Source organism: Temnothorax curvispinosus, unplaced genomic scaffold (assembly GCF_003070985.1).
Source record: "Temnothorax curvispinosus isolate PA1 unplaced genomic scaffold, ASM307098v1 QBEX01006657.1, whole genome shotgun sequence".
Lineage (NCBI taxonomy): Eukaryota > Metazoa > Arthropoda > Insecta > Hymenoptera > Formicidae > Temnothorax > Temnothorax curvispinosus.
The window spans coordinates 1,662,444-1,683,106 of NW_020216437.1; the positions used below are offsets into that span (position 1 = coordinate 1,662,444).

The window sequence follows — 20,663 nt, forward strand, 5'->3', positions numbered from 1 at the left end:
AAAAGAGCGAAAACCGGCTTGTGTGGTTTAATTTGATTTCAAAGAACCGGCAGATAAGACGGTTATTTCATCTCCATCTTGCCCGAAGGGTTTCGACATCTGCGACGTCGGTACATGCACGATGCATCGATTGCCCGCGGCGTGGCAATTAAGTAATTAAACAAATCTGTCGAAGGTGTTACGAATGAGTCCGTGCACGCCTCGCGATCGCTCGTAACGCACGAAGGGAGTAAAGTCGTTGCCAAAGACGTATGATCGTATTACTTGAAAGTCCCGTTAGATATTCATACGTAATTATTAACTGACTGATGATTAATTAGTAATATAAGGGATAGATGGAACATTGTATCGAGATGTTCTATACTTCAACTTTTTTACTTATGTGATAACACATCTGCATCCGTTTTACTAAACGAAAGATAGCTGGTAATGATTTTTATTAAGGTTTGTAATTTTTTCAATAAACTATTAATTAAAATTAGAAAATCGAAGTTTTTGAAAAAGGAATCGAAAATTCTCTACATAAAAAAAGAAGAATGCAAGTCTTTACTTACAATTAAATTTTGTTAAAATATTGTTTTTAGTTTTACTTAACAAATATGACAAAACTTTTGCATTAATATATTATTACGTTGTAGCTGAATAGAAATATTTTTTGTCTTAACGTTTTGATTAATTATTTAAATTAATTGGAAATTATTATCTTTATTGGAAATACGCACATGTGTGTGCGTGCGTGTGTGCGTGACGGACATATCCTGTCTTTCCTAAATTTAAAATCCAATTAAACACGAATCTCATCCGGGGGAGAAATAAATCGCATGCGTGCCGCCGTTACAATGTTGTGACTCCCGGAGCCGACAATCTCGTTGGTACGCAATCGGCCTTAGTACGAACATTAACATCCAGCCCGATCCCGGGTTTAATCAAACGCTAACCGGCGAAGATTTAATCTACCGCAGACTCCCTCGAGAGACCACCCTCCCTGTGCCTCTTTGTCTCTTCCCATCTCTCTCCTTTCCCTTTATTTCTTCTCCCATTCCTGCGTCCTGCGTATCTCATTCTCTCCTTCTCTCTGTCCCGAGTAAGTAATATAATCACAACATCGGGGTGGCGTCGTTATTTACAGGCACTCCATTTGCGGTAGCGAGCGTCAGCCAACGAGGTTGATCGTGGCGACGATATTGACTCCGGCCACGATTAGGGGATAGCTGTATATGCGCGAGTTCTCGGGGTTACACGCTCCCTAATGCGCCTCGGGGCTTAGATCTCGTTTCTAATGCGATTCGGAAGCGATATCGTCCCCGAACGCGCGACACATTGCTCTCATAAAGGAAGCAAATGGATGGGCAAATTTATGGGTGTAAAAAATCTGCGCGACGATTTCGATTTCACGACGTTGCAGCCTGGGTATACAGGTGTAATTCGGCGCGGATTAATCGAGGAATCGCGCGATCGCGTCCGGAAAAAGAGTTGTAGCCTCGTCTTCGCGGCAGAAACTTTATGTACTGCACCGGCCGGAAAGACGATGCTATCTCGATTGAGTCGTTCATCGGCCGATTTCGATCTACCGGCAGCTCTGGTTGGCCCTCGCGGCGGAGAGGACAGTACCTTTGTCGCTCCGGCGAAATCGATGGGCGACTCCATCACCGAGCTCTGCACGCCAATTAAGCAATTAAAACATCGTACGTTCTCTTGTCCATCGGCGATGGAAGGAGCTTTCACGATAACCGACGACGGCTATCTTGGACGTGCGATTCAGTCGCCACGAGGAAATTAAGAATGATTCGAATTCATTAACCACTAACGCATTACGAAAGCCAGACTGGACCTATCTGTATCGCGATGTCGCCCTTAGCGGCTAATAAATAATTCGCCTTCCCTCGTGTAATCGTGTAATAGATCGAAATATTTCTAATATATATTTTTATGACGGACAATATCTCGCCGATTAATCTTGAATGTGAATAATGAATGTTCGGATCCGCGACAACACGTAACGGTATACGCCACATAATTCAATGATTATGATGTCGCGAAGGGGAGAAGGGGAAAGGGGCAGGTGACGCTGCGACGGATGTCGCCCCGAAGCGCGAGTTTGCAGCGATTCGTCGGCACGAATCGCGGAGGCTACGGCCTTAATTCCAGTAATCTTCGCGTCAGAGCTGCTTCCGATGCCGCGGCACGGCCGCGGCGCGGGCGATGCGCGGCGAACGGCGATGCTCCGCCGCCGCCGCCGCTGGATGCTGGCGAGGTTCGATAGAAGCGGTGGAAGCCGATCTAACAAGCGAGAGCGCACCGAATAATAACACACAGAGGACCGAAGGAGAGGAGAGCGTTCCGCGGCTCGTAAGACACCCAAGTAACACGGGAAGAGACGCGGAGGGGGGAGGGGGATACAGGGAGGGCTCAACGGCCGGCCGCGGGGGGGAAGAGAGGAGGGATTCGATAATTACTACCGGGAGTCGTGGAGGCGGCCCACGGAATCCTCCTCCCGCAACGAGCGCAAACGCGCAATTATTCCCCATCGCCATCCGAGGCCGGGATCTCCGATTCCGCGTTCCCTCTGCCCCGATATAGCGTGTACACCACGCGCGCGCTTCGCGCGGATGCCCCGAAGAGGCTCCCGGTGTTCGATCGTTATGCGCGCCCCCGATATTATCTCCCTCGCTCCGTTCACTCGCTCGCTCGGTAGCTCCTCTCTCGGATTTCCCTCGCGCGCGTGCCGACGCGTGAAAAACCTGACCGCGAGGCTGGAAACCGAAGCGAGTGGTTTGCGCGCTCCGGTGAGTGGCTAAGATGAAAAGCCTTCATCGCGGTCGTACCCTTTTTCCGCTTATACGCTCTATGAAAGATTTGTCGCGTACCATTGTTTTTGCAGTTAATTAAGATCTCCTGCGCCGATTCCTCGTCTAATATCCGACTGCAATGAGCGGGTGTCTGATCCCTGTTAGATATGAATTGTAATGGCACACGCACGCACGAGAGGATGTATACGCGATGTTGCGATCGTCCGGACTCTGTCGTGACGCGGGATCGTAAAGAACGAAGCCACGGTTGCGTTACTTTATGGGATTCGCTTTATCATAATCTTTTTATTTTACAAAGCGTCCTTTCATGTTTTCCAACACCTTCCCCTCGCCGCGCCTCGCCCATCTTATTTTTCACGACGACCTCGCGTGCGTATTTTTGGCGGCGGTGCTATGTGAGAAGCTGCGCTATCCTTCTGTGTTCGCGTTGCGGAGCGCTGCGTCTTTGCTAAAGCGTCACGGACGGACGAACGTGGTCGTAATGGGCGTGGTAGTCCGGCATCAGAGGGTCGCAACGCATCGAGTTCGCGTTTATTTACGCGCGTGTATACGCGCGTGCGAGTCGACGCGTGACACGAGACACGCTTCGTCGATAATGGAGTTTGATTAGAGAATTGATTTTTAATCGTTTGTTTGCAATAACGCTCTGAGCGTATAAATATAATGCTACGGCAAATGGGTTGACTAATGTTAATGAGTCATCTTGCTGAGAGACAGATACTCCATAATACTTTTTCATATGTATATGTATATATTACTTATGTATCGTCTATGTATCGAACGAAAAAAATATTTCGGAGTAAAATATAAAATAAAAAAATAAAACATTGCAAAAATATCGAGAACTCCAAGATTCCCTGCATATATCTGTACAGATATATGAGACCTACAATTTAACTCCGATTCTGAACGGCAAGATACTGATTTCTGAAATGGCAAGATAATACTCTCGGTGGGTTTGCCAGTATACCTTCCGAGAGGTGGCGATAGAATAAAATCCAGCGACTTTGGTTGGATTTGAACTCGGATCTTCGGCTCACAAGAGTAGCGCTCAACTTTCTGCGCCACGATCGCCACGGACTTTCAATAACAAGAACACTAACAAGGATTGTGTATTTCGTAAACATCGAATACATACTTAAAAACATGCAATTTTAAACAATGACATATACTATATAAAAATTATAAATTAATTTATGACTCACTTTGATGGCCATCTCGCCGAATTTCCGTAATGTTGCATAGCTGCATAGCTGCAATCAAAAGAAGAACAGTGATTAGCATCGAATGATTTTTTATCTAAAGAGAGATTTTTTGCTACAATGAAACGATTACGATGATACGATTACACTTAAATTTGGAACAGATAAACTCGAGATTACGCTGAACAATGCTGCCTATCCGAAAAGTCTTTAGGTAATCTTACGCGAGGCGCGAGAGGATCGAGAGCCTTGTCGAACAAACATCTTGACGGGTCGTAAAGGTCTACGTTATATCACCGTGGGTCTACCTCCAGCTGAGTTAGGCACAATCCACGTTGTCGGACAATGTCTGCGCATTGTGCGTGTATCGGCATCAATCATCGACGGCATACCCACGCACAGGTGTCGCGCGACACGTCTAATGTCCGTACAAATTTTGTTGCGTCGTCGTCGATGTTGAAATATACGATTAATATATATTATACCAACGTTCACCAGTTACTTGTGCGTTACGATTATCTTGGACATTCGATAGATTGCATAGAACTACATAGAGATACGTTTTACGCAATAACAGGATAGGGTGGAGAGGACCTTTTTGTGTATGTGTGTGAGTCATGTTTTCTTTTTCTTCTTCTAGATTTTTAGATGTCTTAAAAATTTTTTATCCGGTTTTTTCTTTGGCTCAAATAGTCCCTCTTTATCCTATTATACTTGTGTTTCGCGACTAATTATAAATATATATACAATGTCAAAGGCATGAAAATCAATTATTCTAATCGTGGGTCAACTTGAAGCTCAGTAACAATGTGCTATGTAACAATAACAACTTGTACGCGTGCTTTCACCTTCTTCCCTGACCGTCTCTCTACTACATAGCTCTTTGGAGCGATAATTCATTCAATGTTAGCAAGTCTACCTGCCCGTCCGCGAGTGATATAGCACGATCTCGACGATAGTCGATCACCAGAGCGCCGCGCGCCGCGGCTAGAGACACTTCGGCTGTCGATGACGTGACAAAAACGACGCTGGCCGAAGAGCGCGCGTGTTCTCGAAATTTAAAAGAGTGTCCGACCCCCGCGGCGCGTTCAACGACGTCGACCGCTTCGCGGATGTCAGTCGTATAAGTAATGACAATACGATGACTGGACGGCCGCTAAACACCTGCATTCACCACCTTATCTCGCGGATCCCGCTGTTAGGACAGGTTTTCGCTATCGTTAGCCCTTCCTCGCGCACAGTCGGATAGTTCTCGGACGCTTTGGGTGGTCGTCCCACCGCCGATAATCTTGACGCGACTCTTGACGCCTCCCGCGCGTCGTTTTCACCATCACCACGAGCGATCCGATCGTGACTTCGCCTCCGACCGAGCATCACGCCGCGTGCACGGCTTTAAATACCTGCCACTCGATAGCGTGTGTCATTTCCGAAACTTGCCCGCGCGGGGAATACGATACGTCGCGCCCGGTAAATCCAAGATCTTTCTTTCTCGTGTGCACACGGGTCGTTTTCCAGTGGAAGGCGCCGTTTCGTGACAGTCGCAACGTCCGGCGCGGCGGAACGAGCGGTGTGGCGAACGCGAGCGTAGCTCGGAGTAAAACGAAAGGGGCACGTAGACCCGGGATTGACGTAACTTCCCGAGGCTCGTTGAATATTTATCGGCGCTCGCCTTGTTTGTACGCCGTTCTGCCTCGCTTGAATTTAAATGCCTTTCGTACCTCCGCTCATGCGTTTTTCCTCTTCGCGAGCAACGATTCTTTCTCGCCTCGCGGGATTATTTATAGAAAGGTGACGGGAGTGCGCGCGGCGCGGCGCGGCGGTCTCGTTGCTCCTCTCGTATGAAGCGAAAAGCCGCGGAACGAGCGGCTCGCGCGAATACGAGCGGAACGGGCGCGTGTATTCGCAAAGTCATCGTGCTCGTCAACGCGAATCTCCTATATATAGAAGACAAGTGTTCCCTGCACCCGATATGTATCTTTCGAATCGATTCTTTCTATGTACCTCACATTCTAACAATGTAGTTCGCAATACGGGATGCATATGGTGTAATCAACTCACGAAATATTTGCTCTACTTTAATACACATGTATAATCGCCTCAACTATGTATAAAATAACTCGAAATATTCCACAAGCGGACTATTATTATCAGAGCTCGCGAGACCGATCCTTTCATTCACCGCATGATTGACATTAATTACCGGAACACAATCGGCGGCTTATCTGATCCCAACTTGATTCCCGATGGCGAGATACCGCGCAAAGTTCGCCAGGACGCGTGAAGTGAGATAGGGTCGGAAGACGCTCAAAGGGAAAACCCCTCTCCGCGGCGCGGCGGTCATCACCGCGAGGCGAGTAGAGCGGTCGGCCGGCCGACCGGACGGCCGCGGAACCCCGTCGAAGACGCCGGGAGAATCCGTGGCGAAGCGGGAGAGTACATACACGCAACGGAGTTTCTTCTCCCGCGGGAAGGCGTGGTCGGTAGACGCGCGACGTCCATTTGTCTCGGGCGCCTCCCGCACCAGGAACGCCCTCGCATCCCACGGGCATCGATCACGTCTTCCTCTTACCGGGCGCATCGCGCCGCGCCTCTGTCCCTCTTTCTCTCTCCCTATCTTCATCTCTCTCTCTCTCTCTCTCCCTCTCTCTCTCTCTGTACACTTTACGCGCACATACTCGCCTACACGTACACCCTCGCACGACGACGCGCGCGAGCCACCCCTCGCCGGTCCCCGATGGCACCGGCGTTGCCAACTTTTCAAAATGGAATTCTGGCACAACAGGAGCAAAATTATAATATTTCAGAGGATGCATTACGGGGTACGGCGAAAAACGAGGAAAACGACTGTTTAAATTCGAAACTTACGGCGAAGTTGATGCGTGCAGAGTACGATACCCATTCTATATATATGACACACACAAGTTGATCCCTATAGGCATTAAATAGTTTAGCCAGAAAAGCGGATTTATCTGATTCCGGGCGGATCTTTAGTTGTAAGTAGGTATTAGTCTGAAGAGCTATCGGTATACTATCGGAACCTTCGGATCCACTCCGCCAACTAGGTCGCTTTTGTTCCGCTCGCGCTCGGGGTTTCCTCGTATTCTCATCATCAAAGTCTCTCTCTTACAAAAATCCGGTTTCCCAGGCAGTAATAAAGTTATTCCGGTATAATAATACGCGCATCATACCTCGATGAGGACGTATAGAAAGTTATGGGTTTATACAATGTGATTAAAAAACTTAACGGCGCACCGTTCCGGTCGATCACGACCGCGAGATCTCGATTGACCGGAACGGCGAGTTATTAAACGATCCTTTTGCATTGCCGCGATTTATAAGGAACGCGAGCCTCGAAGAATTTAGATTTTTTTAAATATTAACGAATTTTACTTAAAATGTTTGTAACATCACTGTAAAAAACGAGGAGTGATTCCTTTAATTTCTTCAGGGACATATTTTTGTTTTAATTCTAATAGTACTGACTAAAAGAAAAACGAACAGTATTTACCACAGTAATTTTTAATTCTTTTCGTTCTTTTATTCTTTGTTTAATTCCTATTTAAATCGAATAAAATATAATAAGACAAAAAATTAAATCTCTTTCTTCTAACTCTAAAAAAGTTTTCCTCTGAAGGGATTAAAAGTTAAATATCGAGTTAAATAAGACCTAGAATCGTTAATTCTTTTACGCTGCTCCGCTGTAGATTATCGGATTATCATTAGCGAGCTACAAGCTAATTGTCTTTTACGACCGATTGCTCCAAATTTTGTCCTTTTATTATTTTGTTTCAGCCGGTAAGTGTGCACGATGCTTCCTTCGCCGAGGCGAGCGATCGTCAAGCGTTGATCACTGGATGGCTGTCTGGTTACGCGCATGGAAACTTTCAAGTAAGCACTATTGGCTATCGTTACCGCAGGTACATATTATGTCGTAAAGAAATTCGAGAGAGAAGCCGGAGTCTGATGATCTTCTAAAGCCGCTAATTCGCCGGTTGCGCGAAAATCCCTCATTTTACGCACATAGCTGTGTGTACGGTTTTCAATCTCGCGCATTTCATAGTTTCGATCTCGTTAATACGAGAACGCCATAAGATCGTAATATCGCTCGCTTTCAATTTCGCAGAATGCAAATATTCACGCGCACGGAAATATATCAGACCGTGAATATTCATGTTGAGCGAAAGGATACGGTACACTTCGTTCATTAGCAAAATCCGTCATCCTCGATGCGTTTGAAGAAAGTACTGAAAGTATATAGGTACACGAATTTCCGTTATCAAGGGATCGCGACGTTTCCGGTTTTGTCTCGGTTGCAGGTGCGCTATCGCTCCGAGCGGATTCTGCGAGAGCGGAACAATCCTGACGATTCGTGAAGGATTATTTCAGGTTTAGAAATATATTTACATTTTCCCAGGATCGTAATTAAAAATATGTAAACGCAAAGTCGAAAGATATATCTAGCGGAGTTTCCATCCACTTCGCGATCGGCGAGATTCCGGAATGGAATGATCGACGCTATCGCAGTCCCTTAATTTTTTGGCAAGCGGGTGATGGTAATTAACGGGTGCGCCGTAACGCATGCCTACACACACGCGTAAAATGTATATGCGTCGGCGTCTTCTCCTCTCTTTCCCGTTGCACGCGCGCGAAATGCATACCGGTAACGCGCCGGCGAGGTGTTGCATATGCATGCGTCGATCGATATGAATGCATCGTTGCATGCTAAACGGCTGCGGGCCTATCTGATCTGCCATTTTTCTTTCGGCCGCGAAAGGCATCCGCGCGGCCGCGGCTGCGGCGCCCGCCGATGCGGAAACTCATCGTGTGAATTCCCGATTATCACCCGGTCCGCCGCTTATTACCCTCTTACCGTAACAATGTGCCGGATCATGTTTGGCTTTTTACCAATTCTGGCTCCTGTAAAACTCTCGCACTTCATGCGATAAATCACGTTTGGACTGAAGAATAGTGGATATCAACAATCGTTCCCCGCTCAAAATGCGTCCGTATCGCTGTGTTAAACGGACTTAGACGTTGAGCAGGTCTATTCATTGCGAGAGCGATTTTATCTCCGGAATTTTGAGATTCCCCCTCGTATGGAAGAATACATTTCTTCTGTCTTCGTCGCACTTTCTCTTTTAAATTGAGCGAGAGGATTTCCAGCATGAATATAGTATATGGCAACTTTGTTGCGTCGAAACAATATATCTACAGCTTACGTTAGATAAATCGCATATATGTCATATCCTTAATATCATTCGTCTTTGCCTGTAATAACAATGGTGTACTCATTAACAGTAATACGATTACGAAAGCGTGTTTCGATGGACAATAGTCTTATTGAGCGATATCCGTAATGAGCCGCAGTTATTGATGATAGATGTATCGCTGCGATCGATAATTGAGACGCTAGACCAACGCAATCGTACACCGGACTTTTATCCAAGGGATAACTCGTACAATTACAGAAGGCATGGCTACTTTATGGCTGAGGGTATCTTTCCAGAAGATCGATAGCTAATTAGGCCGACCCTCTCGAGGATACGATGGCCACGTATCCCCGCGTATCGTGTCTAATTATCGCAGAAATTGACCGACGCTATTGACACGTACGTAGATCTGATCCGCGATGGAAGCTGCTTCACACGTTCGTCTACACTAATCGCTAACAATGGTCGCTAGACAAGAATAAAAAATGTTCAGCCTGTATTATGATTTAATCTTCTGATTTAATCTTCTATATAGTGTCTCTCATACTTGTTTCTTTCGCGCGCAACACGAAATGGCGAATAGCTAAACGCCACCCTTTTCAGGAGATGCCCGCGAACGCAATCTCGAAAGCTTATTCGAGGGTTCCCACGTGCCAGAACGTGAGAGTAATTTTTTAATTGTTGCGCGGCTTTTCTGCCGCTTTTAATAACACCTTGGCGCCCGAGTTGCCTATTACGACGAGTGCAAGACTATCTCGTTTTGGCCCGTAGGGTCCAAATCTCCTTTTCGAACTGACTCGAGCGCCCGGACGCGCTCGATTTTTTAAGTGACGAGGGTACTCGGTCATATATCTCCCTCGTAGGTCCGCGAAAGTTTCGACGTTTGCACGGCCCACGAAATTACACGTTGCGAGCCAACGGGGTTGCAGTGATGTTTTTCATCATTACGAGAATCTACGTTCTCTTTCTGCCGATCGTTCGGCGATTATAACGGCGGTAACGTCCGCGAAGAGAAGGGCGCGTTACGTTAAAATAGTCTATTAAAAATCAACATTTCATTCTCGCAACCGAGCCGTAAACAGCCCATCTGTGTCCCTCGTATACATACCTCGCGACGAAAGTACAAACTAAATCGTAAACGAGATTAATGGATAATAATTTCCTCTCTCCGTATTTAAACAGCTTGCCCCTCGCATCGTTCTCATTATCAATCATCGACGTCGGCTCGCGCGCGGTGAGGACCTTAAAAGCCACACGGAGTTCAAGGAGGACGGCCTCGAGGAGCGTTATCGTGGCTGGCTTGTCGCGCTAACGACTGGTAATATCCCCGCGACGGGGCTCGTATCCCACCGTCATCTTTACATCTCGCGCATTTCCATACAAGAGTAGGGCCATTTGAATATCCCCCCCTCCCCCTTCCTCACGTGCATCGCCCTGCGCGACGTCCCGCGCGTTCTTCTCGCTCGGAACCAGACGGCGCGTATTCGCTCCGGCGAATTACATAGCCGACGTCGAAGCGTGGCGATCTGATATCGACCTCGGCCGCCGACGACGTAACGGGATGATACGCCGGGGTTGGGGGGGCGGGAGGCGGGAGAGAGGGATGACTGGCGAAAACGTATTAAAATCCATCGTGACGGCGAAACCTACGCGACCGAACGACGATTCGTCGTCCTTCCGTTCTCTCGCGCGACGAGATGCGTTGCGATTTTATACGCGATACAACTATACCGTACCTATACCGAATTAGTTGAATTTGTCGACGAGACTGCTATTTCTGATGATGAACTTTAGACTCTGAACTACGAGTGAAGCGCGTCTGAAAAAGTATCGATCGAATAGTTTTTTTCTTTGTAATCGAGCCACCGGGTACAATCCATCCCTCACACTCATCCTGTTAATTCTCTGACGTTTCTACCCTGCTCTTTCCCCGTCTTCCCCCGTGCTCTTCCAACGCGGCGCGAGATGGACCGGTCGAGATAACGCCGCGAGCCCGGTAACTGCAGTAATTGTCGGTGATTAGAGGAGTCATAATTACTGGTCCACGTATAACGTTACCGAGTCCATTCATTCTCCGGTCTGTTCCTCATCGGCTTTTCTCTCGTATATTCTTCTTCGGATATATCCCTGCATACACGACCTCAATCGGTCACGCTGATTTTTTTTTAACAACTTTCTACATCTCCCTTTCCTGCCTGACGCAATGTTCCGACGCGGACGACGAGAATTTTGCGTTACAAGGGTGTTTCTTGAAAGCTACTATTATGTGGTATTCAACAAGATTCAATTGATATTTGTATCTCATCGCGAACTATAAAATTATAGTTATACAAATTTAATCCGATTAAGGTGCCTTTGATGTTGCAATCGTATCTGCTAATGATAATCCAGACTCTCGAATATCGAGGAGCTCCCCTTCAGCAATTCGTTCTTTAGCCCGATTATAAAACGACACAATACACCCCTAATGAGTTTTCTTTCTTTCTCCCTTACGTTGCACGAGTTTCTCATTGACATATAAAGAGTCGACGAGTTATTTTTGCTAGCCTTCTTTCGAAAGCTCAGCGGCGACGACGACGACGACGACGACGACAAGCATACTCGCGCATAGACGTCGCCGCTGATGACAGGCCGAGGGTAATAATTATTACAGTGCGCGAATCGCAATTACAGAGCAGGCGCCGGTTGACGAGTACGAGGAGTCGTCGCGCCGCTTGGTGCGCGCGGCATCGCCGACGAATGCAGCCAGCCAGCGTGCGGCACGTATTCCTACACACGTACGGATAAAACCGCGCTTATTAGTCCCGACATCGCAATATTGATCTTCGCGCATCGATATAGTTGTCACTCGACAGCCATGACATTTGCTCTCGCGAAACAAAACGCGGGCGATAACTTTGAAATTTAAAACTCGCGCTCGTATAACGTAATGTAACGCAAACGCGATTTGTCAATTGTGCCTGTCAATTACTCGATTCAACAATGGCAATTCCAATCTCGCTCTGTGATTCACATTAATTCGGCGCTCCTAATTGCAGAACCGTTCCACTTTTATCTTCCACCGTATTTCAATTTTATCTCTATTGTTCGGAAAAAAAAATGTTTTATGTAGTTATTTTTACAAGTTTGGAAAGACAAGATTGTATCAATCATGCGGATACTAACGCGACTAACAAGACGAGAAAATTCATCAGCGGATAATCACTAATGAATATATCCTTGTTATATTTGTTACTTTGCCGTCGAACGCGAAACTACAACGTTACGTTTCGGATCGATGATCGCGTTAGGCGCTGCACGCTCGAATCGTTTCGACAGTTAACGAGTGTATTGTAAACGTATGTAGTAATACAATTATACATCAATATTTATCACGTGCGAGAGGCAGCCAATTTACCACAACCTCGTAATGAGCGCCGGTGAGATGAGCGCTCCGATAATGACGACCGCGCGTCTACTTTATTGCATTATAATTAGGGTAGTACTCGTCGAGCATAAAATTCAGCGTACCTGATCGCGACGCTGATATCTGCAACCTAATTTCTTACTCTCTTTCTTCCTACGGTCTTACGCCGTTTTTATATGACAATCATTATTATAATCTTCGTATAGAGAAGAAAACGTGTCATTTAGACTCATCGCGTATGTCGTAACGATAACGACAGTTTTTTTTCGCGTTTGTCGACAAACACAGATGCGACACAGAACAACATAACGACATTCGGTTTCCTTCGTCATTCTACCTCATTTTGACATTTTTTTTTTTTAATCGAACGGTATTTTCACTTCCGTAACGAGACGGATTGTAATTCTGACAGCGTCGTCATTTCGAAGAGGAAATCGTATGCCGTATGCCACATCTTAAAGCGCAATGTATCTCTCTTTTCCATTGTGGACGACACACGAGTCGGAGATCCACGCGGGGCCCCTGCCACGGAGTCCCGCTGGGGGTTCTTCCCAATCTGGTGTCGAGCGTGTAAGTGCGACGTAAGCTCTGGCCCGAGCCGACGGACACGCCCGCTAATTGTATGAATTATGTATGCGACTACGAGACTCTTGCCAACACGCGCCGGGAGGACCGACGCGACGCGGCCTGCTTCGTCTGCATAACGGTCGGTTGCATCTCGGAGAAAGTCCGCAGCATCCCGTCCGTGGAGACGAAGCGAGTCGCGCGCGCGGCGCGCGGTGGACCGATCGACTCCGAGGAAACGGATGAATCCGGGAAGAAAGGACGAAGGGAACGACGGCATTCCGCGCGCGTTTTACGAGCCCGCGCTTCCGTTCGGGCGCCCGGCGTTATTGAGATTAACAGACGCCCCAGATCGCTCGGGATGGGTCTTCGATGGGATCGCAGTCGAGGAAGTCGGCGGTCCGTCACTCGGCGTAGGAAACCAGTCGAGAGAAAAAAAAGGGGGGAAAGAGAGAAATGTAGGAAACTCCGCTGCTCGAGGATATATGTGACTGTCGCTTACGGAAGCGTTGTACCGTATATATCGGCATCGCGATAAACTGGCGCTGGCGAATAATCGATATCGAGCTTATACATGCTTATACATGCCTGAGGTGTTTACGAAGGCTCTGTGTCTAGGAACAATGTACGTTGTTGTTACTTCTATATTATTAGCAACAGATCATTAATATAACTTATTTTAAAGCCCTGTCACACACATATTAGACAGACTGTACCCTTCGCGCCTAGACTTCGCAGCGTCGATCGCTCGCCCACCGAGTCTGAGCGCAGGACGAGCCAGCAGGTGTAGCGTGATCCCAGATCACGTTACACGCTTAGCAGACACTTCGCCGTGATCACCGTGATGACAAATAAAGGATTTCGCGAGGGGGCGCGATAATTTATCGACGATCGATCGCACGCGTGGTAGAAAAGAAAGAGGAGAAAGAGAAGAGACGAGATCACGTATAACGAGCGTCATCATAGAGTTCGTCGAATGCTTACCCAGGTTCATCGAACATTATCGTTTTCCCATCCCGTGTAACGAGGGGACAGCCGAAACCGACGATGGCACTCGCGTCGAGTCGTCGGTCGAAATAGGGTTGACTTTTACGGCACTCGCGGATCGCCTGTAGCCGGTAATCTTCTTTTGCACGCCGGCAGGTAGCCGTTTCTCAGAAAGTGGCGTGAAATATGTGCGCCGCGCGTGTGTCGTGAACGTTACGTAATAGTCGAACACGCGAGCGAGGTATTACAATACGGGGGGGAGATTTACGGGTCGCGTTTACGCGAACAATAATGCGCCGCGGATACGGTAACGTCTATAGGAGTTTAGGGGATAGCCCGCGAACCGAAATTGATTCTGCTCTCCGACAATCCCGCGACGTGCAGTTCGAGCTATTGTTAGAGAAAACTTGTCTTCCAGATCGTGCAAAATATATTTTCGCGTTTTTTTCTTCACACAGACAGTCGATCGTCTCTTATCGGCACGAGCGATGACTTCTTACGTTCACTCGTATCCACATACGTAGTTCCGAGTTTCCCTTTCCACAAGTAACTCAACAATTACCGCGCGCGCGCGCGCGCTACGATATAATGACGAGTTTCGCCCGGACACCCGCTATTGGGACGCAAGTAAATACCATAATAATACGACTAATGGCGCGTTATGAATTACAAACCGGATAATGAATAAAGTATACGTATGCGCGCGTGTACCGCTCTTGTCCTTTCCCGAAGCCGTGGCCTACCTTTTTTATAAGTCGCACGGTAAAAGCGTACCTGTTGCCGTTATGCCAAGTGTAATACGGAAAGGTACACCGGGAGAAGAAGAGAAGGAAGTAGAGGAAGAAGAAGAAGAAGAAGACCAAAAAGGAAGGAGGCGAACACACGCGAGAAAAGTTTCATCGAATCGTTATCGAGGCTCCGAGAGAGAGAGAGAGAGAGAGAGAGCCATTCTGGGCCGGTCGCGTTTACCAGTCGGGGGATAATCGCACACAATTTCTTGCCTCTTTGCTTTGGAGTGGTTTCACACCTCTGTCGTCCCCTTTCTTGCCCCCGTCCAGCCCCCTCGCCCCATCCCTATCTCTGCCGGCCACGTCGGACGCGGCCGCAAACCTCATCCAGCCGCGACTCCGAGGTAAAAGGTTAACTTGATAACCACGCGGTAACCGCGGCCTTAACCGCCGGCGGGGCCCTCCGGGAAGAGTGCGCGCGTTCCCTCCGCTGTACCCCGTGGAACCGTGTATGTTGTACGCGTCCGGCCGCAACGCGCGCCGACACGTACCGCCAACTACCGTAAGAATACCTTGTATAAGCCGGCACCGTCCCGTCTTCTCCTTACGCTACTTAGACGCCGTGATTGCGGTCGAGACGCATGCGCTCGTCGAGAGCTCCGCAAATTTGTAGGTAATTCTGGGTCACCGCTCGTGCGTTCGATCTGATATACATCGGCGTTTACCCGCCAGCGTGCGAAAACTGTAAAACCTTGTGTAACGAACCGTTGAGGTTTATATTGATTACTGGCGGTTATAGTGCCTCTCGATACCGTAATTTTTGGCACTCGTTTGGCACTCTATTCAATGAACGCGAACACTCGCGTCCCGCTTTGAACGTTCAGAACGAAACTTGGCAGTCCAAAACTCAAAAATGCATGCAAATGCTCCAGCAAAAGAAAATTTCGTGGAAAAGTAACGAAACTTGACGCATCTATAGGAAAGATGTGGAAAGTTTCACGCATTGGTTATTATTCAGCATCGGCAACTTGCCCGAGCGTCTCTCCGCGAATTTCTCTCCATCGCGATTTCCCGCTGCAAGAACGATTGTACGTGGGTACGCGCGCGTGGTAATCAATTAATTCACCGCACCATAGTACGCGAACATCCCCCACTTCACTCTTACCCTGCCGTTCTTATCCTCCTCATGTGCTCGTCGTCCTCTTCGTCGTCCGCGATGATGCGTGTTCACTTCGTGGGCGTATATGCTCTCTTTCTCTCTCTCTTTCTCTCCCCTTCTCTCTCTCTCTCTCTCTCTCTTTCTTGTACACGCGCTACGAGGATATTAGTCGAGATTGAGTCCGGAGAAGCCTCGCCTCGCCTCGCTTGTGGATCCATTAGCTTTTATATGCGCGTAGAGTGCCCGGCTACATACGCAGATACCACACGGAGATAACGACGGCATACCTTCTCTCTCGATCGAGGCGGCGTCGCGATAATTAGAAAATTAAATTGTCGGCCGGTACTGAGAGAGGAATTGCACGCACGACCGGCATCACGTCGCCGACTCTCTCTCTCGTGCTCTCTCGCTCCGAGTGGTTCTTTGTCTCCATTCTGCTCGCAAACACGGCGTTTTCTCATGTTACCGCGAAAAATAATGACGACGGAAAGAATGTGTGCCTTCAAGTAACTCGATCGATACGAAATCACGACTGGTATTTTCTACACAATGTATGCAACGATATTGCTCTTCGTTGAAAGGTTTATTCCAGTATTAAAAAGTATTCAAAAAGTATTAAGTATCGTGCAATTTATCTGAATTATGGGAAAAACAACTTATTACAAATATCTCTTTCTTTCTTTTTCAAACTAAGAAAATCAAGAACATCTCTCGTAATAGCTAATAGCCGAGAATAGCTAATCTCTTTCTCTCTCTCCCTCTATATACTTCTCTTCATTTTTTCTCCCTCTTTCCTCGAAGGTACTCCACGACGAGAGAAGGATCATGTAGGCGCGCAACGAACGCAACGAGTTCTCTCACAAAGCAGCGACGATATCTTAGCCGGTCCACAGATAGGCTCTTTAGATAACCCGAGGGCTGGTGGGTGGCTGATTTAATGCCAACGCGGCCGAGTGGCGAGGGGGGTTGAGAGGGCCGGCACGACGGCGGAACCGTGGCGGCGGAGGGTTGCCCGGGTGGCCGGGGGTAGCCCTGATATTTTAATACGACGGGAAGCGTGATGCTCGGTCATCCATCTAAAGAGGTGCTCCCTCTCGGTGCGTGCGCATACCCGATTTTGCATACGCGAATATCGCAATGCACGCGGCGGACGTGCTATTTCACCGTGCCGGGAAGGCCGAGAAACGGGAAGCGACACTGTCGTTCTGTAACAGGAAGGAAGACTGTTTGTTACCATTATCTTCCTTTCCAGCTTGGCCGCTCCCTGCTCGTCCATCCCCTCGGCGAGCTGGTGAATATTTCGCAGCCGACATGAACACGCTGGGCGAGCGTCGAGGGATTTTAACTCGAGATCCAAGTGTCGTGAAAAATGAGACGAATATTTTTTAAAAAGCTGACAGCGCAACAATGATATTCTTTGTTGCGGAAGTAATTAAGACTGCTAGGTTTAATTTAGTTTGATTAGTTTGCCCGCAAAATGCTCACGAATGTAGATTCGCACAATTTGAACCTTGGGCAAAGTACTGCGTTATAAGTCGCAGTTCATATAATAATTTTTTTTCTTAATGCTATGCAAAACATCCTAGATTATGCAGATAATTCTACAATCAACCGTATTAGTTGATTACCATACTGACATATGAGCAGGTATATATATAATACAAAAAGTACTCAAGTTATTGCAATCTCTGCACGTATAAAAGTAGCAGAAACCAGAGCTCACGTACTGCAAATCGTAAATAGAAATTCATAAAAAAAAGGTAATCACGCGTAACTATCTCTGTAGAGACGCCAACTCACGTATCTGCTCTCTCGAACGATATAATTCAACGGTCTTCTCTCGAATACGCGATAAGATCATCAAACTCGTTTCGTCGATTAAAAGTACGTCGCTCGTCGTGACAACCCAGGCAAGATAATTAATTCGCGGGGTAATTCGCAAAATTAGCACGGCCGTTGCAGCACGCTGATTTTTTAAATAAAAAATTCTTCAATATCTTGCAGGCAATTATCGAAATCTCTTTTAATCGACAGCCGTTTGATTGTCGTATACGGTTTAATTTCACATTCCAAGCCTTGATTTTTAATATTTCATTTTTACACGATTCAATGTTCTGCGATTGATATGATTGTCTAGGCTTACATACCTTAGAAATGTTGAAACGCTTATAACGGCGATCGTTCGCGGCGTATAACACGAACGGGTTAAGAAAGAGGAATAGAGAGGATAGAGGCACCCAAACGACAGTCGAGCGTGTTTTAGGTACGAAGGGCAGCCTCGCTGTTTTCTTTCGCCCGATTAGGTTCCCACATGCTACGAAGCCACCCCCGCGACACGCACACCAAGGGATCCCGGGGCCCGCTCGCACGTAGTACGTAGGGTACGTGTGTGCGCCTCTCGCTTGGCATAAGCAACGTTTCGACGTTGTTTTTTGTGTCTGGCGGGCCCTTCGCTGGCCGGGTCCGGGCTCCGCCACGATTTAGTGGCCCTAATTGCAGGGTACAGCTATTTAATTACCGGGTTCGTGGGCCCCGCCGCGGCCCCGTCCCCGGGCCCCTGCACGCCCGGGCCAAAATGCGAGTACATTCGTACGGCAAGAAGCACGGTAGATACGGCGAGTCCGGCCGCAAAGTCCACCCACAAAACAGCGAGACGATCCCCGATCCGTTCGCGACGCGAGGATTTGCCGATAGGCGCCGCGCCCGCGCCGCTCGCGGGCCTGGCTCGCTCAATTTCGATCGGCAGAGAGAGAGAGATTTCGATTCGAGATATTGAGATTTTGTGTGCGTATATCGCGCCGCACCGTGCCTATCTAGATTCTACCCCCGGCCCCGAATGCCTGGCTAGTTCCACGTGATCGGACGTAAAGTTTATTCATCGAGACCCCCGAGGCGAAGTAATCGCGAACAGACGGTAACATCGATGCCGCCACGCTGCTGGTGTCAAACGAATAATTATCGCATATAATTTTGACCGATAATATCTGACGAAGTCGGCCGTTCGCCACATTTTAGAATTCACAGCCGCGGGAAGACGTCACGTCGCCGGGTAATCTTCCGAGAAAGATCGTCACTTTTCGCGGCGACGACAACGTATAAATCTCCCTGTGAGAACCGAGATGCGTTCGACGACCTATCAGGCGGGGGGGGGGGGGGAAGGGGAACCATAAATCCCTGTCGATGAAACGAATCGAGGAAACGGCACTCGATTCCGACCGCCGCGCGGAATCTTTTAATCGTCGCTAATAACAGGGTGCGCGTCCGGTAAGAAACGCGGAGCGCCGCGCGCATCGAGCGCGAGAGGCTATCAAGTGATTGATAAGTCCATAAAGCATTCTTCGCTCCTCTCGCAATCTTCCTCTTCGGTCCGGCGGTGGTGTCGATCAACGCTGACGCTGGCGGATGATGGTGGTGGTAGTGGTCGGAGGCTGCGGTTAAGCTCGTGGCTGCGAAATACACGTCGTATACCGTGTGCGTGCCGGGGTGTTTTTTGGCCGCGGGTGACGCGGTGACGAGATGATGACCCACCCGAAGTCGGAATCATCATGATTAACCCCGCCCGCGTAACTCGTAATGCGAGCCGAAACCACCCGAGCAACTGCCACCGTTGCGCCTAGGCGGTATATATATACCCGTATATTCTCTCCCACCGTGTTTCCGCTCGTCTTATACCGACGCTACCGACGTCAACGCGGAATTTCTATTATTAGGCCGACAGGAACTAATCGTCCCCAGTTTTCGTTCCGATTCACGTAACTACCGGCTACGAGATAGACCGATTGAGAGGAGCACGGCGTAGAGTGCGCGCGCGCGCGCACGGATTTCACAGCGTTTTCTGACGCCAAGGACGCGGCTTCCGTTTCAATGTGGAATGTCATGGCGCACCGGGCGTTTTTCATGCCCGAGAAAGTGGATCGAGCAACTCGTTTGATCAACTCGAGGCGCCGGTATCGGACCAGAGGCGTCTGGCCGCGAACCATTTCGCCTTGATGTTCTGCGAAACGTTCTGCGAGTGAGCGCGCGAGTCGATTAGTCGGTACAGCGACGAGAGGGAACTCTTCCCGCCCTTGGAAATACGCGGGCGCGCGCGAGAGAGTTTTAATTGTAGACCACGGATACGGGTGAAGGGTAGGGGGGAGGCTATTATTCTTTCTCTCGTCGGTAACGCGGCGATCCGTTCTTCTCTCCTAAGTCACGGAGAACACGGGCGAGAGAGAAGGGAAGAGAGCGAGGAAAGGAAAGAAAGAGAGAGAGATAGATGTAATAACAGACCGTCGGGCCCGTCTCCGCTCGAGAAGAAACGGCCATTCGTTCTTTTCGTCCGTCTGTCCGTCTATCCGTCTGGCAGTTTCATATCCAGAAGAACGCACGAGTCTTGGCCGACACAATTTTTCATCATTCACCCCCTCGCACCCTGCGCACTGACCGCTGATGCATCACGCGTCGATCCCTCTCCCTCCCGCCCTTCACCGCAACATCGTTTGCTTTTTCTCTCGTTCGCTCGTTTTACCCACAGTCCGCCTTCGACGTCGTTTATCATCCCTTAACGCGATCGACGTTTACTCTCTTTTCGGGAAAGCTCGTTGGCGCCACCTGG

General features: G+C 48.4%; 2 protein-coding genes across 3 annotated transcripts in view; one reads left to right on the forward strand and one right to left on the reverse strand.

Annotated features, from left to right (window-relative positions):
* The window catches only part of LOC112456196, a 174,776-nt gene that overhangs the window by 58,788 nt on the left and 95,325 nt on the right, over positions 1-20,663 (reverse strand). The window contains exon 5 of the mRNA XM_025018595.1: positions 4,016-4,063. The gene's annotated coding sequence lies outside the window, so the exon portion shown is untranslated. The remainder of the gene's footprint in view (positions 1-4,015; positions 4,064-20,663) is intronic.
* The window catches only part of LOC112456193 (transcription factor Sp9), a 77,556-nt gene that overhangs the window by 18,580 nt on the left and 38,313 nt on the right, over positions 1-20,663 (forward strand). For both annotated transcript variants that reach the window (XM_025018592.1, XM_025018591.1), the window contains exon 2: positions 7,805-7,807. Coding sequence is in view for 1 of the 2 variants with exons in the window: in XM_025018591.1 (XP_024874359.1) it covers positions 7,805-7,807 (3 nt within the window). In the remaining variant the exon portion in view is untranslated. The remainder of the gene's footprint in view (positions 1-7,804; positions 7,808-20,663) is intronic.